This window comes from Ictidomys tridecemlineatus, chromosome X (assembly GCF_052094955.1).
Source record: "Ictidomys tridecemlineatus isolate mIctTri1 chromosome X, mIctTri1.hap1, whole genome shotgun sequence".
Lineage (NCBI taxonomy): Eukaryota > Metazoa > Chordata > Mammalia > Rodentia > Sciuridae > Ictidomys > Ictidomys tridecemlineatus.
The window spans coordinates 1,033,907-1,058,043 of NC_135493.1; the positions used below are offsets into that span (position 1 = coordinate 1,033,907).

At 39.5% G+C, this 24,137-nt stretch overlaps 1 protein-coding gene across 5 annotated transcripts in view; it reads left to right on the plus strand.

Moving 5' to 3' along the window:
• Gab3 (GRB2 associated binding protein 3) overlaps positions 1-24,137 on the plus strand; it is a 56,408-nt gene that overhangs the window by 21,455 nt on the left and 10,816 nt on the right. For 3 of the 5 annotated variants that reach the window (XM_013366024.4, XM_078034031.1, XM_040287356.2), the window contains exons 2-8: positions 8,941-9,244; positions 12,053-12,272; positions 12,789-13,267; positions 14,478-14,533; positions 15,059-15,278; positions 17,000-17,081; positions 18,168-18,270. In XM_013366024.4, coding sequence (XP_013221478.2) covers positions 8,941-9,244; positions 12,053-12,272; positions 12,789-13,267; positions 14,478-14,533; positions 15,059-15,278; positions 17,000-17,081; positions 18,168-18,270 — 1,464 coding nt within the window. The remainder of the gene's footprint in view (positions 1-8,940; positions 9,245-12,052; positions 12,273-12,788; positions 13,268-14,477; positions 14,534-15,058; positions 15,279-16,999; positions 17,082-18,167; positions 18,271-24,137) is intronic. The other 2 variants (XM_078034032.1, XM_040287357.2) reach the window with 1 other exon arrangement.

The following is a 24,137-nucleotide window of genomic DNA, read 5'->3' on the forward strand; positions in this document are numbered from 1 at the left end:
GAGAAATTACCAGGATATGCAATGGCACTTAGTTTGACAATACATGAGGAAGGTCAAGTTCATGTCATGTACTGGGGCTGTGCTTGAACATAGGCTCTCTTGTTACACTTATCTCTGCTGAACATTTCTCCTCAGGATTCCTCCTCCCAATGCCCCCCACAGCACAGAGATACAGGAATTTTCTGCCTCTGTTGACAAGCTATGGAAATAGATCATGTGGGCCAGGCCATCTCCAGGACAATCACAGGAAGTTATTCCATGTCTGGGACAAGTCCCAAGTCTATCTGGCAGGGAGCAGAAGGTTACAGGCCATCAGGCTGAAGGGTCACCAGCAATTCCAGGGCCCGTGGCAATGAGCCAGGACAGAGAAGTGCAATGTAACCTGTCCTGGAAATTCCCAACCCACTGCCCTTGGATTCCATGCCCTTTGTGGTCTCCCTTGGCAAGGAAGTGGAAGGCAGAGGGAACAGGCCCTCTTGAGTAAAGTTCAGCAGAAAATAGAAGGTTAACCAGAATTTGGTTTCTTCAGTTTTTATCTTTTGCAACTCATAAGTACAGCCCAAACTTCCTGAGTGCAGCAAGGTGTAAGCATGGAAAGAAAATGGGCTCTTAGCTTAGAGGAGCAAGTTTTGGGTAGTAACCAAAAATCTCCAAGTTGTTACCAAATGTTTCCTTTCATTTCATGCCTTGGGATACATCCAAGATTCTTAGAGGCCTTACAAATTGCAGTTAATAATTGAGTTGTTAGTTTTCCTAAACACTAACTAGCTTTTACTAAGCATGTGTCATTAGCAACACTAGAACAAGAAAAACACAGTAGGGGAAACTTGTTCACAGTCAGAGGAACAAGGATGAGGAAGGATGTAAAAGGAAATGAAAAGTCAGTAAATCAGACAAGAGCAAGTCATATTCCTCTTTCCCTTTTTCCTCTCTGTTTTCTGGCCTCCAAAGAATAATGTTTGTATGTGAAGAGACAGAGTATTCCACTTTGAGGAAACAGCTTGATAGTTCCATGTGATAGAACAGTCTTTGTTGAAAGTGCTCTAACATGTGACTTTGAGAGTAACTTACTCTGTCACTCTTGCTTTCCTCAAAATACCTTCCAGTAAACTGCAGAATATGGCAGGAGCAAGCAGCTTGAAAAACTACACAGTAAAGTTTTAAGCTATCTTGAAGGGTCACCAATCAACGTTGGTGGATATGTACCCTCTTGAACACTGAATGGGGATGAGACTTGAGTTCCAGATTTACTGTCAGTCAATGAGCAAACCATTTCATTTGTCATGAGTGCCAGTCTCTTTATCTGGAAAATTTGTATAGTGGCTGCATTTATCCCTTCAAACATTTATGAATATAAGTTGATAAACTTATAAGAGAAAAAATTCTATCAATGAAAGTTTATATGCCTTTGTTCCATGCAAGAGACTCTGAGTCCTTGATAATATGTTTCATGGCATTACATGCCAATTGCAAAGCAGAAACTTGGGATTCAACCTGTAACCCTTCTCCCCCATCACCCACATGTAGTTGGTGACTCAGTCATATTAATTCTGTCCCTAACTTGGCTTGTGTCTCTAGCCCCTGCCACCTCTATAGCTTCATCTTCTGTCACTCTTACCCTCCTGACAGGTATGAATTTGTCCATGTAGAATACTTCATGATGGTGTTTGCCTAACACTTGGATCCAGTGGCACACATCCTAGGGCTTGACCTACAGTGGGCATTCAATAAACATCTTTTTACTAGAGCATTGAATTGATTTACATTTAAAGGGATTATAGATATATTTGGATTGAAAGCAAGCATCTTATTTTATGCTTTTTATATGTCCCACCTTTTATAGGTTTCTTTTTCTGTACTTTAAAAATCTCTCTTGGATTTAGTATCTTTTTAAATTATTATTTTGAAATAATTTGATTTAGATGATTTTTGTAAAGAGACACTCAGAAAGCCAATTCATCCAATTCCTTCCGTTTCAGCATCAAGAGCTACAATAGATGTGGAGCATGATGGCACATGCCTGTAATCCCAGTGGCATGGGAAGCTGAGGAAGGAGGATTGTGAGTTCAAATCCAGCCTCAGCAATTAGCAAGGCCCTAAGCAACTCAGGGAGGCCCTGTCTCTAAATAAAATATAAAAAGAATTGGGAATGTGGCTTAGGGGTTAAGTGCCCCTGGTTTCAATCCCCAGTACCAAAGAAAGAAAGAAAGAAAGAAAGAAAGAAAGAAAGAAAGAAAGAAACGAAAAGAAAAAAGAAAAAAAAAGCTACAGTATGTGTCATTTGTTGTATGTATATGTCCTCATGTATCCATGTGTACATGTGTATAGCTCTGTTCAAGACTGCTAAAGGTACATTATGTACTTTAGGGACTAAGACACGTCATTCCTATTGTCCTAGAGTATGTAATTTATATCGGAACAGGCTAAGTTTCCAGGGAGAGTTGGAAATCAGTTAATGTTCATTGGCTATGGCTTGGTTTCTAGGGTTATATTCTGCCTCTAATTTCAGATATTCCCAAAGTAGTCCACTTCCAACTTTATACCTCTCTTCATATGTGAAAGTGAGAGAATCCTGTATTAGGCCAGTTCACACAACCTGGAAGCCACTGAAAAAGTGACACTGAAGGAGACCAACACCTATTCACAATCTGAACAATCAGACTCTGAGCACCAAAATCCTGGATCCCTAGACACCTTTAGGCAAGGACAGCACAGAGCATATCCATGGGTCAGGAGTGGAAGAGGCTTGTATAGTTCCTTTTGGTAAGTTAGGAAAAACTGCCATTGCTGAAATGACTATTTTGAAGGATCAAAACCAATAGCTCCAAGTGCAGATGGCTGTCAGTTTGCTCCCTCAGCCCAAGTTGGCCATGGAGACAGGTTGCTGACCCATCCTGTGCACATGCAAAGGAAATGATTTCATAGCTTAGGGATTTCAGCACTGCAGAGGGGGCAAGAGGCCAATTCTGTTGAAACAAAGGGACAGTAATCACTCTTGCCAGAAAAGCAGTTTAAATCAGAGGTGTCTCTTTACAACCTCAGAGGCTTTCAGGATGTTTCTCCGTTCATTTCAGTGTCTTTTGACAATGGATACAATCCAGATGGACCACTTTAATTTTATTGGAGTGAATTCTGGAGCCAAAAAAGTGAAAATTGCTATAACCTAGCCAGATTTATTTTACTGTGTAAGAATAAGTTTGAGTACAAGAATAAATTGCTCAACTTCAGCCTTTATAGCTTATCCTACTAATTGATAAGTGCTCATTTTAGGTAAAATCTGGGAAGTCATTACCCCATCATTTTCACACTGAGTTTAATCCTGAGCAACATGCTATAATGTCTGGATACATCATTTGCTTGTTTTGAGTTAAAACTCTTGGTACTAAGCCCCCTCCTCCATCTAGACCCCCCTTTCTTACTGAACTACATACAATCTTCCTAATTAGTTTTATCTAGTCTTCTTTCTCTTAGCTATCATTCATTTGGTGATGATTTACAAAATTGTATTTCCAATCTGGATCTTTCCAGTGAATTTCTGACCCATATAAACAACCATCTAACTGACATCTCTACTTACAAATCTAAGAGTTCTCTCAAACTTAACACAGCCATTACAAAACTTTTGATTTCAGATCTCTCAGACTCACTCCTCTGCCAGCTTTCCAATGTCTCAGAAACATTAGAGTGATTCTTACTTCTAATCTTTCCATGCAAATCATTAGCAAGTTCTGTTGCCTTTACTTCAAAGCATTTTCTGGTCTATCCACTTCTCTCTATGTACATCTCACCACAGTAATTGTAGCCTCTCATCTTCCCATATACACTCTCAACTCCCTGCATAAATTTGTTATCAATGATCTTATAAAATCACAAATCAGATCATGTTACTCCCTTGGTTAGCACTGTCCAAAGGTATATGATTAAATACTACATCACCTATATATTACTTCCTTATACCTAGTGTTTTTCTTTCTGTGCTTCAGGTTCACTGATCACCTCTTCAGTATCTGAGATGGTGTTATGCTCATCTAGTGAATTTCTATTTCAGATATTGTATTTTACCTACACAATTTTCATTTTTTCTTGTCTACATCTTCTATTTCTTTCAAAAAATATATATGTATATATATTTTTTTCTTTAAGCCTTAAACAACAATAGCTGTTTAAAACTTGTTTTCTTCTTATTCTATCATCTCTGTCATTTTTACGTCTCTTTCTAATTACTGATTGTTCTCTTGGTTATGCATATTTTCTGTTTGCAGTTTTAGAAGCTGTACATTGCAAATATTATATTGTTGAGTGGAGTTTGTTGTCTTCCCTTAAAAAGTGCTGAATTATGTTTTAGAAGGCAGTTCAGAAACTTGCAGATTAGCTTGGTCATTCTAAGGCTACTTTTTACATATTTTAGGGCATGTCTAGAATAGCCTATACTGTAGGACTAGTTCAGCACTATCCTACTTCTAAGGCACCTTTCTAGAGTCTCTACTGAATGTTCCAGGCCTCTCCATTCTGGCTTTTGCACTTGTCTCATTGGATTTAATTCTACCCACATACATGTTAGTATTCTAACAATGCCAAAGTTTCCTGAGGGAACCCCTATTCAGATATCTGTAGTTCTTTATCTACATAGTTCCGTCCTATTTAGTCCCGTTTCTTGCAAATTCTAGTCACTTCAACCACCCAGAATTCTAATCTCTATTTTCTCAACTCTGCCAGATCACTGTGGTCTGTAAAGTGCCTACAGGCTAAAAGCCAAAGTGGTCATAGGGTTCACCTCTTTTGTTTCCCTTCCCATAGAGATCACAGACCTGAACTGACTCTCTTCCAATGGCCGAAAGCGATTGTTTCATATATTTATTTTGGCTAGTTTCTAGTTTATTTTACGGGTAGGAGGCAAAAGTGCCAGGAGCAGTAATATGGCTGGAAGTGGAAGTTAGCCTATGTAATTCAGACATACAGTAAAACTTGAGAAATGTATTAATTTCTTAGGGCTGCTATAACCAAGTTCCAGAGATTAAGTGGTTTCTACAACAGAAGTGTATTGCCCCACAATGTCTTCTCTCTGTGCATTCCTGTGTTCCAATTTCCCTTTTTATAAGAATATCAGTCATATTTTTATTAAGACTCATTCTAATGACCTTACTCTACCTTGGTAAAGCCTCTATTTCCCAATAACATCATATTTTGAGATACTGAGGGGAACCAATGACAAAATTTAGATTCAAATCTCAGTCCTTCTTCCCTGGATAGTATGTCTTTCCATCTACTTGCCACGCACAAGACCCACTTTAGCCTTATGGGCATTTGCATCTTTGTTTACTCTGATGTGTGCCTTTCAATTGAGACACAAATTAGTATCTGTAAACTGTGAAATTAGAAAGTTGGGTTGTTTCAAAAGGAGAACAATGTATATGTTTACCCTCAGAGATGGTATTCGATGATTTCTCTAGCAATTCCATAAAAACTAATAGACCCATGACCTAAAAACACCTTCCTAAAGGAGTTCGGTTTAACCTCCATCCAATTCTAGAAAAGAGCACAAACACTTTTCCACAAGGTACAGGATGTAACAGGTTTTTGTTGTTGGAGATGATACTAGTGGGGTGGTAATGATTCAGCTTGGTGCCTGTGACAGGAAAGGCTGATGGGAAATGGATCTTTTGCTGGTCAGAGCTGGAAAAGTCCTCAGAGCTCATCATTGATAATGGTGAGATATGGGCTCCAGAAGGGCAGACATAGCCATGGGTAAGTGGTACTATGGCCAAAAGTCACATTACCATTTTATAAGTTACTTTAAAATTGATGATATTCTGCCATCCATTTCTTATTGGTTCACCACAATAACACCATTTAAATTGTTGTTATGTATTTATTACAGATGATAGGACTGAGGTTTTCAGAAGTCAAGTTGCTTGTGCAAACATGCAGAAAACCAAAAGCAGATTCAAAATTGAAATGCAGGTCTCCAGACTTTCAATTCAACACCAACCATCCTTTTGCTTCTCTGAGTTTTAGTTGTAGGTACTTGTTTGCACAGTGATTCTGCTTTCTAGATGCACTTGACCTAGGTTCATCTTCATTTCTCTTCTAAACTGTAGACCTCACCCTTTTCCAACTTGGCTTGCCATGTCACTTATGACCTTCTCAACAGAGGGGGCCTGAGGAGAGAAGGTGAAGTGCAGCACTCCTACATTTATCAAATGTTAACATTTCGCCAAGAAGAAGAGTGGGCAGCCCTCACAACCTCACATTCTCACACCCTCTGTTCCAAACTACTTACACATTATACACAATAGCCAAGGTATGGAAATAACTGAAATGTACATAAACAGGTGAATGGATAAATAAAATGTGGTATGTACATGCAGTGGAGTACTATTCAGCCTTAAAAGGGAAGATCATAGCATTTGGTACAACCTGGATGGACCTGGAGAATATTATACCAGGTGAAATAAGCCATACACAGAAAGAAAAATATTGTATGAGATCACTTATATGTGGAATCCATTTTTTTAAAAATACAGGGAGATAATGAAACAAAAGGCTTAGGAGGAAATGGGGTGATGCAGGTCAGAAGATACAAACTAGCAGATAGAATTAATAAGTCTAGAGATTTAATGTATAAAATGAGGACTGTAGTTTAAAATTTTATTATAGTAAGGATTTTTGTTAAATAAGTAGAATTTAGCTGTTCTTGTCAAAAAGAAAATAATGATATGAGATGATAGATATGGTAATATGCCTCACTATGGTAACAATTTAAATGGTGTTATTGTGGTGAACCAATAAGAAATGGATGGCAGAATAAAGTAACTTATAAAATGGCAATGTGACTTTTGGCCATTCGAATGTTTTCTTTGTAGAAATTTCTGTTTAGGTCTTTTATCCATTTGCTAATTGTATTATTTGTTTTGTGTTAATAAGTTCTAAGAATTCTTTATAAGTTTCACATATGAAACCCTTATCAGACATGTGGTTTGCAAATATTTTTCACAGCTCATAGGTGGCCATCTAATTTGTTGATTAATTCCTTTATTGTGCAGAAGTTTTTTCTTGTCATTTATCCATTGAAGAGCCTGGGCCTTTGACCTGCTTAGCAAAGAGCTCCAAGGTTGCTTTTTTTTCTGTTTTGGCATAATCATAGCTCTTGGGTAGAGATGTAAGAACCTAAAGGAGGCCATGATGGTGATTTTGCATAATTTAGCATTAAGATTGCATGACACCCTATTTGAGTTCCTGTGTGATTATTCTTTTTCTTTTCTGCCCACATACCAGCCATCCAGCTCTGCTGAACTATTCACACAGAGCTTTTCCATCTTGATGCCTTTGCACAAGCTCCTTTCTCTGCCCTGCCAGTCTCAGTTTAGCTACCACTTCTTCCTGGAAGCCTCCCCAGACCACTGATCTCACAGAGATGTCTCTTTTGTTTGTTCTCATAGCATCTTGGTTTTCCCTATCATAGCACTTATCTCACTGACTGAAATTGTCTGCTTATCCATCTGCCTGTTTCCCCTGCTCAAGACTGTGTGTGGTAGGGCCTGTGGCTTGCTCAGCTTGGCTTCCCCAGTATCTATCTGCACAGTGTCCTGCATATTAGTAGGCTATTGAAAGTTTCACTGTTGAGTGAATGACACAAAAACTTATCTATCATTCTCCCTCTTGCACTGAAAGCAGTTAACATGAAATTCATTTCTGTGCTTAGTTCAACATCCTCTTTTGGAACCATTTTTTGGTAAATGCAACAGAGTTCCTCTTCACATTTCCCCACCAAAGTGGCCTTTGGAAAGTTTGGGGGTACCTCAGCCCCTCATGGATACTTTTGTCAGCAGGCAAACATGACTTATTCCAACTCCACTTTGCCCTAGTTGATGTCAAAATCCCAAGTTTCCCACCGTTTGTGCTTCTAACCCCAGAGCAATACAAGTTTATTAAGTCATTCATTTTTCTTTGCCTCTTGGGTAATCTCCATAAGCATACAAACATACTATTATTTCTTTTGTCTTAAAAACATAGACTTAACCACACTGCCTTTTCCATCCTCTGAGGGCCAAACCTCTTCTCAGAGCTTTATATTCCTATAAAGGAAGAACCAAGTTGGGTTCACCTGCCCTAACCCGACATAGAGTGGCTGACCTCCTTTTGTTCACTACCTCTTGCTGTGACCTCAAAAGGAATTTTTGTTCTGAGGCATACTCATGGGTCTTTTGTAACAATTGACCTTTGCTTTCACTTTTCATTGCTTCTTTGGATTCTCTGCCACCTCAGATCTCATGTTGTCTGAGCAGGGAGGAAGCTGAGAACACTCCAACTGTCTTTTTCTTTTTCCTGGGCCTCTTGGTAAGAGCTGGTGGGCTTATAAAAGTGTCAGGCACAAATGAATCTAGAGATACAAAAGACTTCCTGTCCCACTGGTCACCATGCCTTCTGGCAGAACCCCGTGCTTCCTGCTGTCACACATGCCACTGCATGGGAGAGAAAACCACAGACCTATAAATCTCTCCCCTGGCATTTGCCAACTGCAAAATTGAGTTTCTAGTTGAAGAAAGACTTGCTGTTGGTCTGTTACCCTTCTCTATGCCCAATTCCCAATTGAGGCTACAGCAGACAGTAAGCACAATCCATGCAGGCTGGTCCAGTGGCATATAATGAGAGAGGGGTTCCTAAATGTAAGAAGATGGGGGTCTCAAAAAGGCTCTTTACTTCCTTCTCCAAACTGTGGGAATGAATTGCATTGCTAAACTCTCCAAAAGTGACCCTTCCTCAAAAGCATACAATAAAGCAGACATAAGACAGGCCCTCATCCTTTAATACAAAGTGTCTCATTACTGGAATGGCTGATTTGCTTCTTTCCTACCATCCTTGTCACAACATATGTTCTTGGCAGAGTCCGAGAAGCAGGAGAAGTTAGTCTGGTAATTCCTTGTTGAATTGCTTCTGCAGGCCTGGCGCAAACGCTGGTTTGTGCTCCGGCGGGGACGCATGAGTGGCAATCCTGACGTCTTGGAGTACTACCGGAACAAGCACTCCAGCAAGCCAATACGTGTGATAGACCTCAGCGAGTGTGCTGTGTGGAAGCATGTGGGCCCCAGCTTTGTACGGAAGGAATTTCAGAACAATTTTGTATTCATTGTCAAGACTACTTCCCGTACATTCTACCTGGTGGCCAAGACTGAAGAAGAAATGCAGGTGTGGGTGCACAGCATCAGTCAGGTCTGCAACCTTGGCCACATGGAGGGCAGTGCAGGTAAGAGCAGAGTTGGTGTCCTGTGTGCTAAGGGGTGGCCTGGGATGCTGTGCCCACTGGAGAAGCTAATGCAGAAAAATGTTGAAAGGTGCCAAGCCTTTCTCTTTGAGGGAACTTTAGCTAATTTATATCAGAGGTATTCCTACTTAATTCACTACAATAGTGGAAATTGCCCTCTTTCACCTAATTCTAGGATTCAGGTCCAAATATGAAAGGCAGAGCCTGTTCATACACTGAGCATTCCAGGTCTCTGCAGGGAAAATAAGCTATAAGTTTTCTCTGAGCCATTTCAGGGCTGTAGAAGAAATTGACCCAGGAGGAGCCCCCCCACACACATACACACATGCACACACATTACCCTTCCCATGTAATATGCCAGATATAACCTAGGATCATAATTCCCTTCCCATCATAGATTTTGTTGTTGAGCTCTCACTTATTGATCCATGCTCTGATCCTGAAAATATGTTATTCATAATTTCCTTTTAGCTTCTTTGTCTAGTAGACAAAATTTTGCCCCTAAATCCTCTGGTCTACAGTTGCTTCAACATTTCAGTAGTCACTTTCACCATTTGCTACTGAAATATCTACATTGTAACACTAGGTGGCGATGGACAGTCAGAGTTAGGTTTTACTCTACCTCTACAGCCTTCTCCTTAAGGACAAAGTCCTTTTCTTTTCACGAATTGGAAAAGCTTATTTATTGATTCTATTGAATAACATTGGTGAACTTTGAGAGTGCTCAAGTAACAGGAAATGAAATGATGGTAAGTTCTTTATCCTTGGTATAACAGGTAAAGCTTACTTGCAAAGTCTGTTTCACATCCAAGAGTTACCCCAGTGACCCAAAAGGAACAGGAGTTAAGTTAGATACCAGACAAAAATCAGAAAGCCTGCCCTGGTGTGAGGTTCAAGGAAGCCGGAAGCCGGAAACCTCCTCTTTCACACTCTTGGCTTTTATGAGAATATGAGGACAGAGTCCACTTCATTTGAAAACCATGGCAGAGTGACTTTCTTGTGGCTTTTCACATATAATAATCCTCTTTTTTTCTGTGGGAGGTACATTTCAAAGACCCCCAGTGGATGCCTGGAATTGCAGATAATAGCAAATCATACACAAACATACATGCACCATTTTTCCTATATATACATACACAAGTTTAATGCCTTTTCCATCTTTTTAAAATTTTTATTTTTTAGTTGTAGTTGGATACGTTACCTTTATTTTATTTATTTATTTTATGTGGTACTGAGGATCGAACACAGTGCCTCACACATGGTAGGTGAGTGTTCTACCACTGAGCCACAACCCTGGCCCCGCCTTTTCCATCTTAACTAAGCACTTATATACTATGATCATGACCATAACTTTTGCAGTTTGACGTGCAACAGCAAAACTAGCACAGATTCATGTTCCAGGAGCACAGAATGATATGATATTTTATTATACTATTCAGATTATCCCACAATTGAAAACTTATGAATTTTGTATTTCTGGAACTTTCCATTTAATATTTCAGACCAAGGTTGACTGCAGGTAACTGAAACTGCAGAAAGTGAGGGCTGGGGATGTGGCTCAAGCAATGGCACACTCGCCTGGCTTGCGTGCAGCCCGGGTTCAATCCTCAGCACCACATACCAATAAAGATGTTGTGTCCGCCGAAAACTAAAAAATAAATACTAAAAAATTCTCTCTCTCTCTCTCTCTCTCTCTCTCTCTCTCTCTCTCTTTAAAAAAAACTGCAGAAAGTGAAACAGAAAATAAGGAGGAATGACTGCGTAGAATTTGGTTTTGTCTTAAGCAACTATAGAATAGTCAACACACTGTGTGTGTCCTGGCTAGGAGCTCTGTTAAAATGTTTTTGCATATTAGGTTATCTTATCCCCTTACTGGTTCTATGGTATATGTGTTATCATGTCCACTCTACAGAGAAAGAAACTTGGAGAAGGCAAATTGTAACTTGCTCAAAGTCCCAATGGCCAGGTAGTACAGCCTAGAGGCAGTTCAGAGTCACTCTGACTCAGGAATCCTGCACTACCAACTTGGCTCAAAGGAAAAATAAATGTAGGCTTTCATTGGTCTTTTCTGATCTGAAGGTCCTATTGGATCCTGATCCAAATTCATCTTGAGGGCCATATTCTTAAGTGATAGGAGAATGTTAGACTCCTTGAGTAACACAGGCTTTTGCAGTTACCACAACAACCTGTTTTGTGACTTCCCTTTACATCTAACAATTATTAGCATGATTCTTAATGTAAATGTTATTTGTCTGTCTCCTCTGCTAGAATGTGAACTCCAGTAAGGGCAGAGCCTTTGTCTCAGCTGCTTGATGAGGGTTAGAACAATTCTGGTCACGTAGTATATGCAATAGCAGGGATTATAGATAGATAGACATAAGTACATACATGCATAAGTGCATATGTAAGTATATACATATAGATTTATTATGCATAAATTCATATATATGTATATATGTATATTTGTTGGGTAGATAAGCAGTGATGCAGGGCTGCTGTGTAGGGCCATAAAAAGCAGTTTATAGACTATCTGCAGAATTTTAGGCCAAGAATACTTGGGTTTTTTTTTTTTTTTTTTTTTACTCTTAATGGATTCAACACTTTATTCTTGGAACATTGGCCTTCTTTCCCAGACATTGTTTATAGCTTGGGGAAATGGCCTCTTCCATCAGTACAAACACCAGCTGTGATTTGCATCGTCTATTTGGCTTCTTAGATGCTGTTTGAGAAATTTCAATTGAATGTTATAGCCATTCTTAAAACACTAACCTGGGAAATGATTTAATCCAGCAGATTCCATGGAGAGCCTCTCTTACATGCCCTCCTCTCTCCAACCATCCTCTGCCAACTCCCTTCATACTGCCCATGCTGCCAGTTCCTCCTTGCCAAGAGATGACCCAAACACTAATACCATAGCCACTGAGGAAACCAGAAGTGAGTCAGAGTTCCTCTTCCTTCCTGATTATCTGGTTCTGTCCAACTGTGAGACTGGAAGACTGCACCATGCCAGGTATGCTTACACCTGGGCCTCTGAGCCCTATCTCCTAGTATGCTGTCCTCTGTTCACAGAGCCCACACTGCCTTCTCCTGTAGAATCTGTCTCTGAGATATACTCAATGTGCCTTCAAATCAATCTGTTTAGTGGGAGTGTTTTCTAGTGGGTGTGTCTGCTCTCACCTCTCTTCTTGTCAGTGCTAAGGTATGGACAGATCACTATCAGCCACTATGAAAGATGAAGCATGCCAGATACCAAACAAAATGACTCATACATTTCAGCATTGTGGCTTTCATTTCTAACCTTACATTTTCATATGTATCTGATGCTTACAGGATGAAAAAAAATAATAAACTTTTTTTTTTTTGCAACAAAGGGTTGCTGCAAAAAACCTGAGCATTTTAGAGGGAATGTAGCTCTACAAGTAGAACAAAAGCTGGTATTGGAGGAGTGGGAATGAGGCTAGCATGGGTTTTGTGGTGGGTGGTTGGCTACATTTCAGTCAAACTTAACATGTTTTTCTTCCCTCAGTCTTCCCACCAGATGTGATAGCTGGTCAAACTCAGACCGCTCACTGGAACAGACTTCATTTGATGATGTTTTTGTTGATGGCCTGCAGCCACTACCCTCCAGTAACTTGGTCCATCTCTCACGCCATGGGAATGGATCTCAGGAGGCATCTTCCATGAGGTCCCAGGCTATTATGATCTGGAATAGAGAAATCAATGGGCCTTCCAGGGACCACTTGTCTTCTTCCTCATTGCTGGAAACATCCTTAAATTCCACCATCCAGGTAGAAAAAAGCCAACTTTCCTTGCCCTGCACAGCAAAACAACTAGATGTATCCAACACTCCACCTCCCCGCCCTCCTAAACCAAGCCATTTCTCTGAACGGCGCCAAGAGGAGCAGCACCTGTGGAGTGGGCACAGCACCAGCAAGAAACCAGAATGCACTCTTGTGCCAAGAAGAATCTCTCTTTCTGGTTTAGACCACATGAGAACCTGGAAAGGTAAGAGTCAGATCCTAAGATTCAGGTACAGAGAAAAATTTGGACTTCCCTGCCTGGATCCTTGTCACACCTTGTGTCCATATGAGGACTTTTCCCATTTTCCTTGCTCAAACCAGTCTTATCTCCTAATGGAGACCTTGGAGGAAGTGCACAGCTGGAGGACAGCACTGTCCTGATTCTGGGTCCCCGACCTCCTCCTTTGAATTTGGCTTCCAGAGATATTTATATTGTCATAAAAGATAAAAAAAAAAAAAGCTGGAGCCCTAGTCCCTTGAGATTGGCTTGCCTATGTGAGTCCTTGACCATGTAATAGGCCTTCCACCTGAGACTGAGCTTCTGATGTTTGTTTGGGTCACTTGAGTACACACTTGGGGTCTCTGTAGCCTTCAGAAGGTGCTCAATGCAAGTCCACACAGAATCCTCAATGTGGCTTTTTGGTACCTCTTCTTTACTAGCTTCTCTGGATTTCTTCATCTTCCTGCATGAATTGACCAACCTAAACCTTTCCTTCATGTCAGTCCATCTCTCAAACAGACAACAAAAACTAACTCTCACTCTTTCTCTCCATTTATCCAAATATAATCACCCACACACCACACTATCTACCAAGGCTATGTTTTAAAGGAATTACAGAGAGTACAAAGAATGCAAATTCATTTTGAAATCTCTCATTCTGACTGAGGACGTAAGTCACTCTGACACAGACCTCCTTCAGGGTTCCTAGAGATGTGATCATTACACAGTTCACTTCCTTCTGACAATGCCTGTTAAATGGATATATGCCAATCACACAACAGGTCTTAACGTGCTAATGTGTGAACAGTGACAAAAGTAAAAATGAAAGAATAGGTAAGCATATGTTATAATGTGAAATGAATAAAGTCAGTAGAATAATGGAGTATGAAAATGAACCAATAGTCTGAGATTTAAGAATAAAATGAAGTAATTTGATATGTCAGTATGAACACAAATAGCTAGGTTGTATACTTTTACATGACAGCAAACAAAGATTAAAACTAATTAAAATAGGATTTTGACCATGAAACAAACACCAAAACAACAGGGATGAGTAAAAGCAGGGGAACGTTTAAAGCTTATTGTTCTACCTCTCTGATGCTGAGTACAGGCCCCTGGGGTGTACAGGAACTTAGATTCTAATTTCAATTGATGTTTTCCTGCAGTTCTCACCAGTCTGACTTGTTTCTTGCAGCTGAGATAGAATGCCAATCCTTAAGACACCGAGACAAGCGGCTTAGTTTAAATCTGGTAAGTTTGACACTTGGGTTCCTTTAAGACTCAATTTAATCAAAAGTAGCCTGACTCATATATGATCCTTTTTTTTCTTTTTCTTTTTTTGTGGTGCTAGGGATTAACCCAAGGGCCTTGTGCATGCGAGGGAAACTCTCTACCAACTGAGCTATATCCCCAGCCCAATATATGTTCCTTTCAATTCTTTTGATATTCAGCAATCTGAATCTCTGAGAACCTTTCTAGTCTCTCTTTAAGACTTGAACTGGTTTGGGAACTCCTGAACTCTGTGTTCCATAAGGGCTCTGATGTTTTAAATTAAAATATCATACCAAAAATATTTGTATGAATTCATAACTCTCAGTCTTCCACCATCAGATCTAGGAGATTATCACACATTAGGTCCAGAGGCAGATCTTTGGTAGAGGCTTTTCTAACTTTCCTGAGGAAGTTCAGAGTCATTCTTGGGTAATCTGAAACTAAAACCATATGCACAGCCTTGATGTCCACTGGTGGTGGTTTCCATGACCTGTTTTCTTGCAGCCCTGCAGGTTCTCCCTGATGTATCCCCCAGCTTCAACCAGTGCCGAAGACAGCTATGTGCCCATGAGCCCCCAGGCCATTGCCTCTGGTCTTGGACCCCATTGCAGCCAGGATGACTACATCCCTATGAGCTCAGGAAGCATCTCAAGCCCACTGCCTGAGCTACCTGCAGACTTAGAGCCTCCACCAGTGAATAGAGATCTCAAACCTCAGAGGAAACGTAAGGCACTTAAACAGGCCTGCTGTGTAAAAAAAGGGAGCAAGGTCCTTCCTAACTTTTCTTGGGAAGGAAGCACTAGAAAAAAACATCTCAGAGAGCTGCAAAACATAAGGATATGAAAGAAATGTCTGGTATAGAATGGGGAGATTGGGGGCACCTGCTGCTGAAGATTGTCATGATAAAAGGAATCAGAGAAATTGTAGGTACTGTGGACCAGCAAATGCATCCTACAAAGCTAATTCATTCCAGAGAGCTCATCTTTGCCTGTTTCCCTAATAAAGTCCCAGGGATATGTGATGATGGGTCTGAATGGAACCCACCTGACATCTCCTCATTCATGCAACACTAAATGTAATAACAGTGCCAGCCTTATGGAAGGCAGCCAAGAATGACCTTTGACACCAATTCCTTAATATCCTTCATGGTCAAATATTATTTATCACTCACTGCTCTGTGTATGCCCATCAGCACAGGTGATTGGGGATGGGAGAGAACTTCTATAATTATCAGACTGACTCCTGTGTGCACAGGACACCTTGTAGCTCCTGTATGAATATAGCAGCCTCTCTGCTTTGCTCAGCAGCATGGACAGACAGAAAGATAGAAGATAGAAAGAGAAAAGGCAGGGTGAAGTAATTTCAGTCTTACCCACCCTCACCTTCCCAGTAGATTATGTGATTTTAAGAAATCATTTCATGCAATCACTCTGAGGTCTGATATTCTATCTGGTCTGCTCATACCTTTCATTGCTTTTGAGTAAAACTATCACTTCAGGTGGCCATGCCCAAAGCTGCTAACTAAGGTTCCTACTCACGCCTTCTCTGTTCCAGTCAGACACACTTGAGTCTGAGTCAGACCACATTTGCACTTTTCCCAGCATTGGCCATGGGTACAGCACTGTGCCTGGGAGGAGGCAAAGATGAGAGGCAGATATATAAAAACCATCTGGAGGGAAAAGCAGAATTATGAAGTCAGTACTAAATAGGAGAACAGACCCTGTCTTATGAGGTGCAGAGGAAATAGCCTGTCCATTCTGGCCAGAAACAATTTCACAGGGACTTGTAACTTGAAAGTATGTATTATTGTTTTGCTCAATTAATTTTCTATAGCAGTGCCATTGACCAGAACTATCTGTGATAATGCAAACATTGCTATTGAACATTTGCAATGAGAATGGTGAGGCAGAGGAACTGAATTTTATTTTTATTAAATTTCAATAAATTTATATATATTGTGGTGTAAATATACATGCATGGCTGCTAGTCACTATAGTGCAATCATATAGAGAATGGCAGAAAGAAGATGTTTGATAGGCTTAGGATTGGATATTTAGCAGGTAGGTGCAAAGACAGACAGCTGGGCCAGGAGGGGTTGGTTCTGGGATAAACTTTGCACCCAGGTGGGAAAGGGCAAGTGGTGAAGCCAGGAGATAGCTGGTGGGTGAACCCAACACCTAGGTGTCATGCTACCAGGAGAGACCTTCCCCACAGGGACTTCATGACTCATGTGAACTTTCCAGCCCAGATCATTTGCTAGGTAGCAGTCCTTACTCACATGGAGTCAGAGAAGAGTAAGATGGTGAAATTCACAATTACTATCAGTGCTTTCTCTTGGCAAGTTTGGATCTGCTGTGCCAAGAAAACAAAATGTCATGGTTTTACACTCTTTGGATTATGGCTTTGAATTTCTCAGAACTAACCTTACTGTGTATTGTCTTGTAGCACGGCCACCTCCCCTGGACCTGAGAAACCTCTCCACCATCCGGGAACACACATCTTTAACCAGGACCCACACCGTGCCTTGGTAAACCACTGATTGTTAAAGGAGCCCAGACATATCCAAACTTAATTAGGTTTCTTATTGTTGAAGCCCATTTGATCTTGCCTAAGCTAAAGGACAACCTGGTTTATTATCAAGAGCTAAAGATGATTTACATATCACAAAGGAAGGAGTATGACTGAGTTTCTTGGGATACTGGAATCAGGAATTGGAGTGCTATTGAGAACTCAAGGCATCTTCTCTTTTCTCTCACATTTCCTCTCCATTCATATCTGCTTATCTCTTTGTCTTTGTAGAGCTATTTTCTTTGTTGCATAATTTCTATGGCTAAAGATAGTGGTACTATAGCTCCTGAGCTTATTTATATACCTCAATTCCAGTGCTAACAGAGATGAGCTCTTTATCAATATCAAGTCAGATTTTGTGAGAGGACAGAATTATGTTGCCCAGCCAAAGTGGAATCAGTTATGGCCCAGGGGGCAGAGCCAGTACTACCAGCTGAACTTCCAGAAGTTTAACTTTGTGAGTGGCTCACAGGTTGGATAGACAAGCTCAAAAATGTATCTGTACCTTTTATGAGTTGAATTTTCAGAGTCCTGAGGCTAGCCCTATGGTTTCCTAGTTCACTCTAAATGCCATAAGACAATCACTTTGTGAATCAGAATTGCACAGGGAGGTGTATTTCCAGGCAAAACTTCAGAGACAGCTTGTGCTTCTGACTCAGGAGTAGAATTGAAGGTGATTTACAGTTCTTGTTATCCTATCAAAAAGGAATGGCAACACTTTCTTACTTTTCCTAGTTTCTTTGGAAACAAAAGGGTCACAGAAAAGTATTTTTTGCTAAATGATATGATGCCTTGTTCTGTTTCTAGTAAGTTCATGACCTATGTCATATGGAGATCCTGGGAAAAAGCAAGTGGGAGCCATTTGCTCCACAAGTGGGACAGAGCTGCTGCCACAGTCTCTGTTTCTTTAGGAACTGCTTGGGCCGGAAGGAAATTGTGTCTGGAAGGGGAAGACTGAAGCCCCATGGGGCCATGTCAGTTCCTGGCTGCCTTTCAGAGCAGCTGTAAGACATTGCTTTGACCTCATCTGTATTTTTCTTCTTAGCAATCGAACCAGCTTTCTCTCTCCAGAAAGAAATGGTATTAATCCTACAAGATTTTTTGCCAGTCCTGTTTCCAGAGAGGAGGAAGAAAACTACATCCAAATGGTAATCCTATATTTTCACATTCTTTTACTTATCCCAGTGTATATACTCTTGTGAGTTTATTATAAAGAAAACACATCCCTCAGAAATCTCTGCAAACATAAAACAATTACTTGATTGTAAAACCATGTCACAATTTTTCTAGATTGGAAACAAATCAATTTGAAGCTGTTTTTTTTTAATCTCTGAACTATTCAGCTAATCATACTATTTTAAAGCCACACTATTCAGAAGAATGTAGGGTTCAGGTCTATATTATGGGGAAAGGAAGATGCTAGCAATTTCTTTCACCAGGGATGTGGGTGTCATGGTTGAATCCAATAGGTTGGTTTGTGATCCCCTGGATGTCAGAGTCTAGGCTGTAAAATACAAATAGTACATGCTTCCTTTTATTAGAACACCTGCCTCCAAATCTTCCTGGTGTGTTGTAGCCCCTAGAGACTCTCCTCTGTAGGGTATTTCCATAGACCTGGGTGGATAGAGACCTGACATCTCTATCTTTTGATTAACCCCACAATTCAAGAGTTACAATGTCTCCCTTTTGCCCTATTGTCTCTTCTGTTCTCTTCACCTTGGGGTCTATTGAGAGTGTGGGATTTTGAAGATGCTTTTAGTACCTCTGGCTATTAATGGACACTTTAACAACAATTGTGCCCATTCTGCAATTTGGAAATGTAGGGAACTCTAGAGAGAACTTCTGTATGAACTATGAAATTAAAATGAATTATTGCTACATTATAATTATACACAACACTGTGATTCATTGTATTATATTCACACATGCACATAACATAATTTGCTCAATTTCATTCCTTAGTACTTTTTCTTTCCCTATCCTCCTCCCTACCCTGGGTCCCCTTCTTCTTCTCTATTGGTATCCATTCTATTTTCATGATATCCCTCTTTTCCCCTTTGTTTTTTCCCTATCTTCTCCATATGAAAGAAAACATATGACCCTTTAATTTCTGAATATGGCTTATTTGTCTTACCATAATGTTCTCCAGTTCCATCCATTTTCCTGCAAATGACACAATTTCATTATTTTTATATAGCTGAGTAATATTCCATGGTGTATATACACCACATTTTCTTTATTCATTCATCTGTTGACAGGCACCTAGGATAATTCCATATCTTGATTATTATGGATTCTGCTGCTATGAACATTGGTATGCATATATCACTATATCATGCTGATTTTAGTTCTTTTGGATAAATACCCAGGAGTGGAGTAGCTGGATCAGATGGTAGTTTCATTCCTAGTTTACTGATGAATTTCTATATAGCTTTCCAGAGTGGTTATACTAGTTTGCAGCCCTACCAATAATGTAAGTGTACTAGTGTACCTTTTCCTCCACATTCTAACCTGCAATTATTATTTTTCTTCTTCCTCCTCCTCTTCCTCCTCCTATTCTTTCTCTTCTTCTTCTTCCTCTTCTCCTCTTTCTTCTCCTCCTCCTCTTCCTTCAATTTAACCCAGGGGTACTTAAGCACTGAGCCATATCCTCAGCTCTTTTTTAAAAAATATTTTTTAGTTGTAGATGGACACAATATCTTTATTTATTTTTATATGGTGCCGAGAATTGAAAACCAGTCATTACCTCACACATGCAAGGCAAGCACTCTACCACTGAGCCACAACCCCAGCCCTTCTCAGCCCTTTTTATTATATTTTATTTTGAGACAGAGTCTCAGTTACTAAGGACCTTATTAAGTTGCTGTGGCTAGCTTTGAACTTGTGATCCCCCTAATCTCAGCCCCTTGGGTTACAGGCATGTGCCACCATGCCCAGCTTGTTATTTGTATTCTTGATGATCGCCATTCTAAGTGGTTTTATTTTCTAAGATTTAGGAGTCTTACTGAGGAAGTCAGTGTCTGTACCCATATCTTGGAGTATTGACCCTGTGTTTTCTTCTAACATTTGCAGGGTTTCTGATCTAATTCCTGTCTTTGAATCACTTTGAGTTGACTTTTATGCAGGGTGACAGGTATGGATCTAATATCATTTTTCCATATATACATATCTGGGTTTCCCAGAATTTGCTAAGAAAGGTGTTTTTTTCTCTACTGTATGTTTTTGGCTTCTTTGTCAGGATCAGATAACTTCATCTGTATGGGTTTGTCTCTGAAACTTCTATTCTATTCCATTGATCTACATGCATGTTTTTATTCCAGAACCATGCAATTTTCATTACTTATGGCTCTCTAGTATAATTTCAAGCTGGGAAATATGTTGCCTGAAGCATTGATCATGCTGCTCAGAATTACTTTGACCATTCTGGGACTTTTATTCTTCCATATGAACTTTTTTTGTTGTTTTTGGTACCAGGGATTGAACCCAAGGGTGCTTAACCACAGTGCTACATCCCCAGCTCTTTTTATTTTTTATTTTGAGACAGCATCTCAAAGTTGCTTTGGGCCTTGCTAAGCTGCTGAGGCTGGCTTTGAACTTGCAATTCTCCTGCCTCAGCCTCCTGAGCCACTAGGATTATAGGCATTCACCACTGCAACCAGTTTCCATATGAATTTATTTTTTAAATATATTTTAATTGCAGACAGACACAATACCTTTATTTATTTATTTATTTTCATATGGTTCTGAGTATTGAACCCAGGGCCTCACATTTCCTAGGCAAGTGCTCTACTGCTGAGCCTGCATATGAATTTAAAGACTATTTTTCCTAGTTCTGTTGAAGAATGCCATTAGTATCTTGATGGAGATTGGACTGAATCTATATATCACTTTTGGTAATAGGTCCATTTTAATAATATTAATTCTGCCTATCCAAGAGCATGAGAGATTTTTCAGTATCCTCACATCTTCTTCAATTTCTTTCTTCCATGTTCTATAATATTCATTGTAGAGGTATTTTGCCTTCTTGTTAGAATTATTCTGAAGTATTTTTTTGAGACTATTGTGAATGGAATTGTTTTCCTGATTTCTTTCTCAGCAGATTCATTATTGGAGTATAAGAAAGATGTTATTTTGTATCCTGCTACTTTGTTGAGTTTCTTTAGCAGCTGTAGAAGTCTTCTGATAGAATTTCTTGTGTCAAAAGTCTACAATCATTTCATCTGTAAACAGTGATAATTTGATATGTTAACTTTTTGTTGCTCAGACCAAAATACCTGACAAGGACAACTTAGAAGAAGAAAAGTTTATTTCAGCTTGTGGTTTCAGAGGTTCAGTCCATGGTTGAGTGATTTCATTGCTCTCAGTCCAAGGTAAGGCAGGACCTCATGGTAGAAGGGTGTGGCACAGTATTGTGGCTCTGCTTGTGGTGGCCAGAAAGCAGAGAGAGTGGGTAAGGGGAAGCAGAGAAGACACAACTTTCTAAGGTGTTCTAGTCATCTTTTTTTACTGCTGTGACCAAAAGTACCAAAAAGAACAGTGTAGAAGAGGAAACATTTATTTGGGGCTCACAATTTCAGAGGTCTGAGTCCATAGATGGCTGATTGTTGCTCTGGGATGAGAGCATCATGGCAGAAGAGTGTGGTGGAGCAAAGCTGCTCAAAACATGGCAACCAGGAAATAGAGAGATCTTCTCACCATGGACAAAATGTAAACCCTAAAGGCACTCTCCCAGGGACCCACCTCCTATGTCCTTAACAGATACTACCCAGGTAATTCCTATCAGTTGATTAATTTACTGATTAGGTTAAAGCTGTTGTGATCTAATCATTTCACCTCTAAACCTTCTTGCATTGTCCTACATATGAGCTTTGAGGGGGGAACGTTTCATATGTAAACCATTTCATAGGACATATCCCCAGTGACCTACCTCCTCCAGCCACACCCCACCTGCTTGCAGTTATCATCCAGTTACTTCATTCAAACTTGGATGGACTTATTAGGCTACAGCTCTCATAATCTAATCATTTCACCTCTAAATATTCCTGCATTATTAATATCAGGAGCTTTTGGGAGACATCTCATATTTAAGCCATAGCATTTGAATTCTTCCTTTCCTATTTGTTTCCTTTTACTTCCTTCTCTTGCCTAAGTATTCTGGCTAAAACTTCAAGTACTATATTGAATATAAGTGGTGATGGTAGACATCCTTGTCTTGTCCCAGATTTTAAAGAAAATGCTGTCAGTTTTTTCCCATTCATTATGATATTGGCTTTGGGTTTTTCATTTATAGCTTTTATGATATTGAGGTAAGTTTTTTCTATCCCTAGTTTCTTCATTGATTTTATCATGAATTGTTACTGAATTTTGTAAAAGGCTTTTTGTGAATCTATTGTGATGATCATTTTTGTCCTTAATTCTATTTATGTAATGAATTACACATATTGATTTGCATATGACAAATCTTCTTTTTATCCCTGGGATAAAACCAACTTGATTATGGTATAAGATCTTCTTAATGTGTTTTTGGAAGCAGGTTGCTAATATTTTATTAAGGATATTTGTGTCTATGTTCATCAGGAGTACTGGTCTATAGTTTTCTTTACTTGATGTATTTTTAATGGGATTTCATATTAGGGTGAAACTGATTTCATAGAATGAATTTGGAAATGTTCCCTCTTTTTCTAATTCATGGAATAGTAACAGTAGGATTCACGTTAGCTCCTTTTAAAGGTTTTATAGAACTCAGCTGAGAATCTATCTGGTCCCAGATTTTCTTTGTTGGGAGATATTTTTTATTACTGTGTCAATCTTATTTTTTGATATTTCTCTGTTTAGGTTTTGTGTATCCTCTCAGTTCAATTTGGGTAGGTCTTATGTGTCTAGAAATTTGTCAGTAGCTTTTAGATTTTTACATCATTTTAAGCTTTCACCACTTTCCCCCTTTCTCTGTCTCTGATGGAGAGTGCTGGGACTTTTTTCCACATTATTTTAGCTCACCGTATCTGAGCTTATTTTCTGCTCAAACTTTAAGGTTTTTTTTTTTTTTGATAGCATCACCTGTTTATCTGTGTGTGTGTGTGTGTGTGTGTGTGTGTGTGTGTGTTGCTGGAAATTGAACCTAGGGCCTTGTGCATGCTTGTCAAGCACTCTTCCAACTGAGCTACATCCCTAGCAGAACCTGTTTATCTTAAGGTCAGTGGGAGAATTTCTTTTGGCTCATTAGGGAAGAGCTTCCCCTCCCTCACTGACTACCATGCACACAACACTGCTGTCATCTATTCCTTTTTAATTTTCTTTATCTTCTGGAAACTGATATTGTCGGCTTTCACAAGGTTGTTAGTTCTCTGAGTTGCCTGTGATCATTTTCCAACAGTCTCCCTACTTCAATGTTCTACTACAGAGCTGTTGATTTAATTCAGTCTCATATAGCTGCTGTGATATTGTGGGTTCCTATGACTTACCATTTGTTCTCCATCTGAACTATGAAATTTTGAAAAAAAAACATCTTAGAAGGAAGATATTCAAAGCACTATGGGTGTATGCTCATCAGAAGACAATCCTATCCACCTATACATAAAGATAAAGGGTAATTGGACACTTAAAAATGATACTCTCCAGAAATAAATAATTAAATGGTTTATTTTGCCTTTTTATTTGATAAAATTGTGTTGTAAATACACTTAACTATATGCAGATGTAAATGACTCATCTACAAATTTGATATGTTCTTCTCAATATTTTTCACACTTAGTAATGGCCCTTGGGAAACTTCCACAAGAAGACACTCCTGTAAATGATGCTGAACAGCTGTGCTTTATCTCCAGAGAATAGAAAAGGGTAGTGATCCTATAACCTATTCAAAAAAAACGAGTACAGACTCATTCCAGATACAAGCAGTTTACTTTTGTTCTTTGCAGTTGTGAGAAAGACCTGTGTTTCATTAACAATGCAGTTTCAAATTCCTTGCTTGCCTGAGTTTGTAATCACTGGTCAAAGGCTGGCTGCATGCATTATT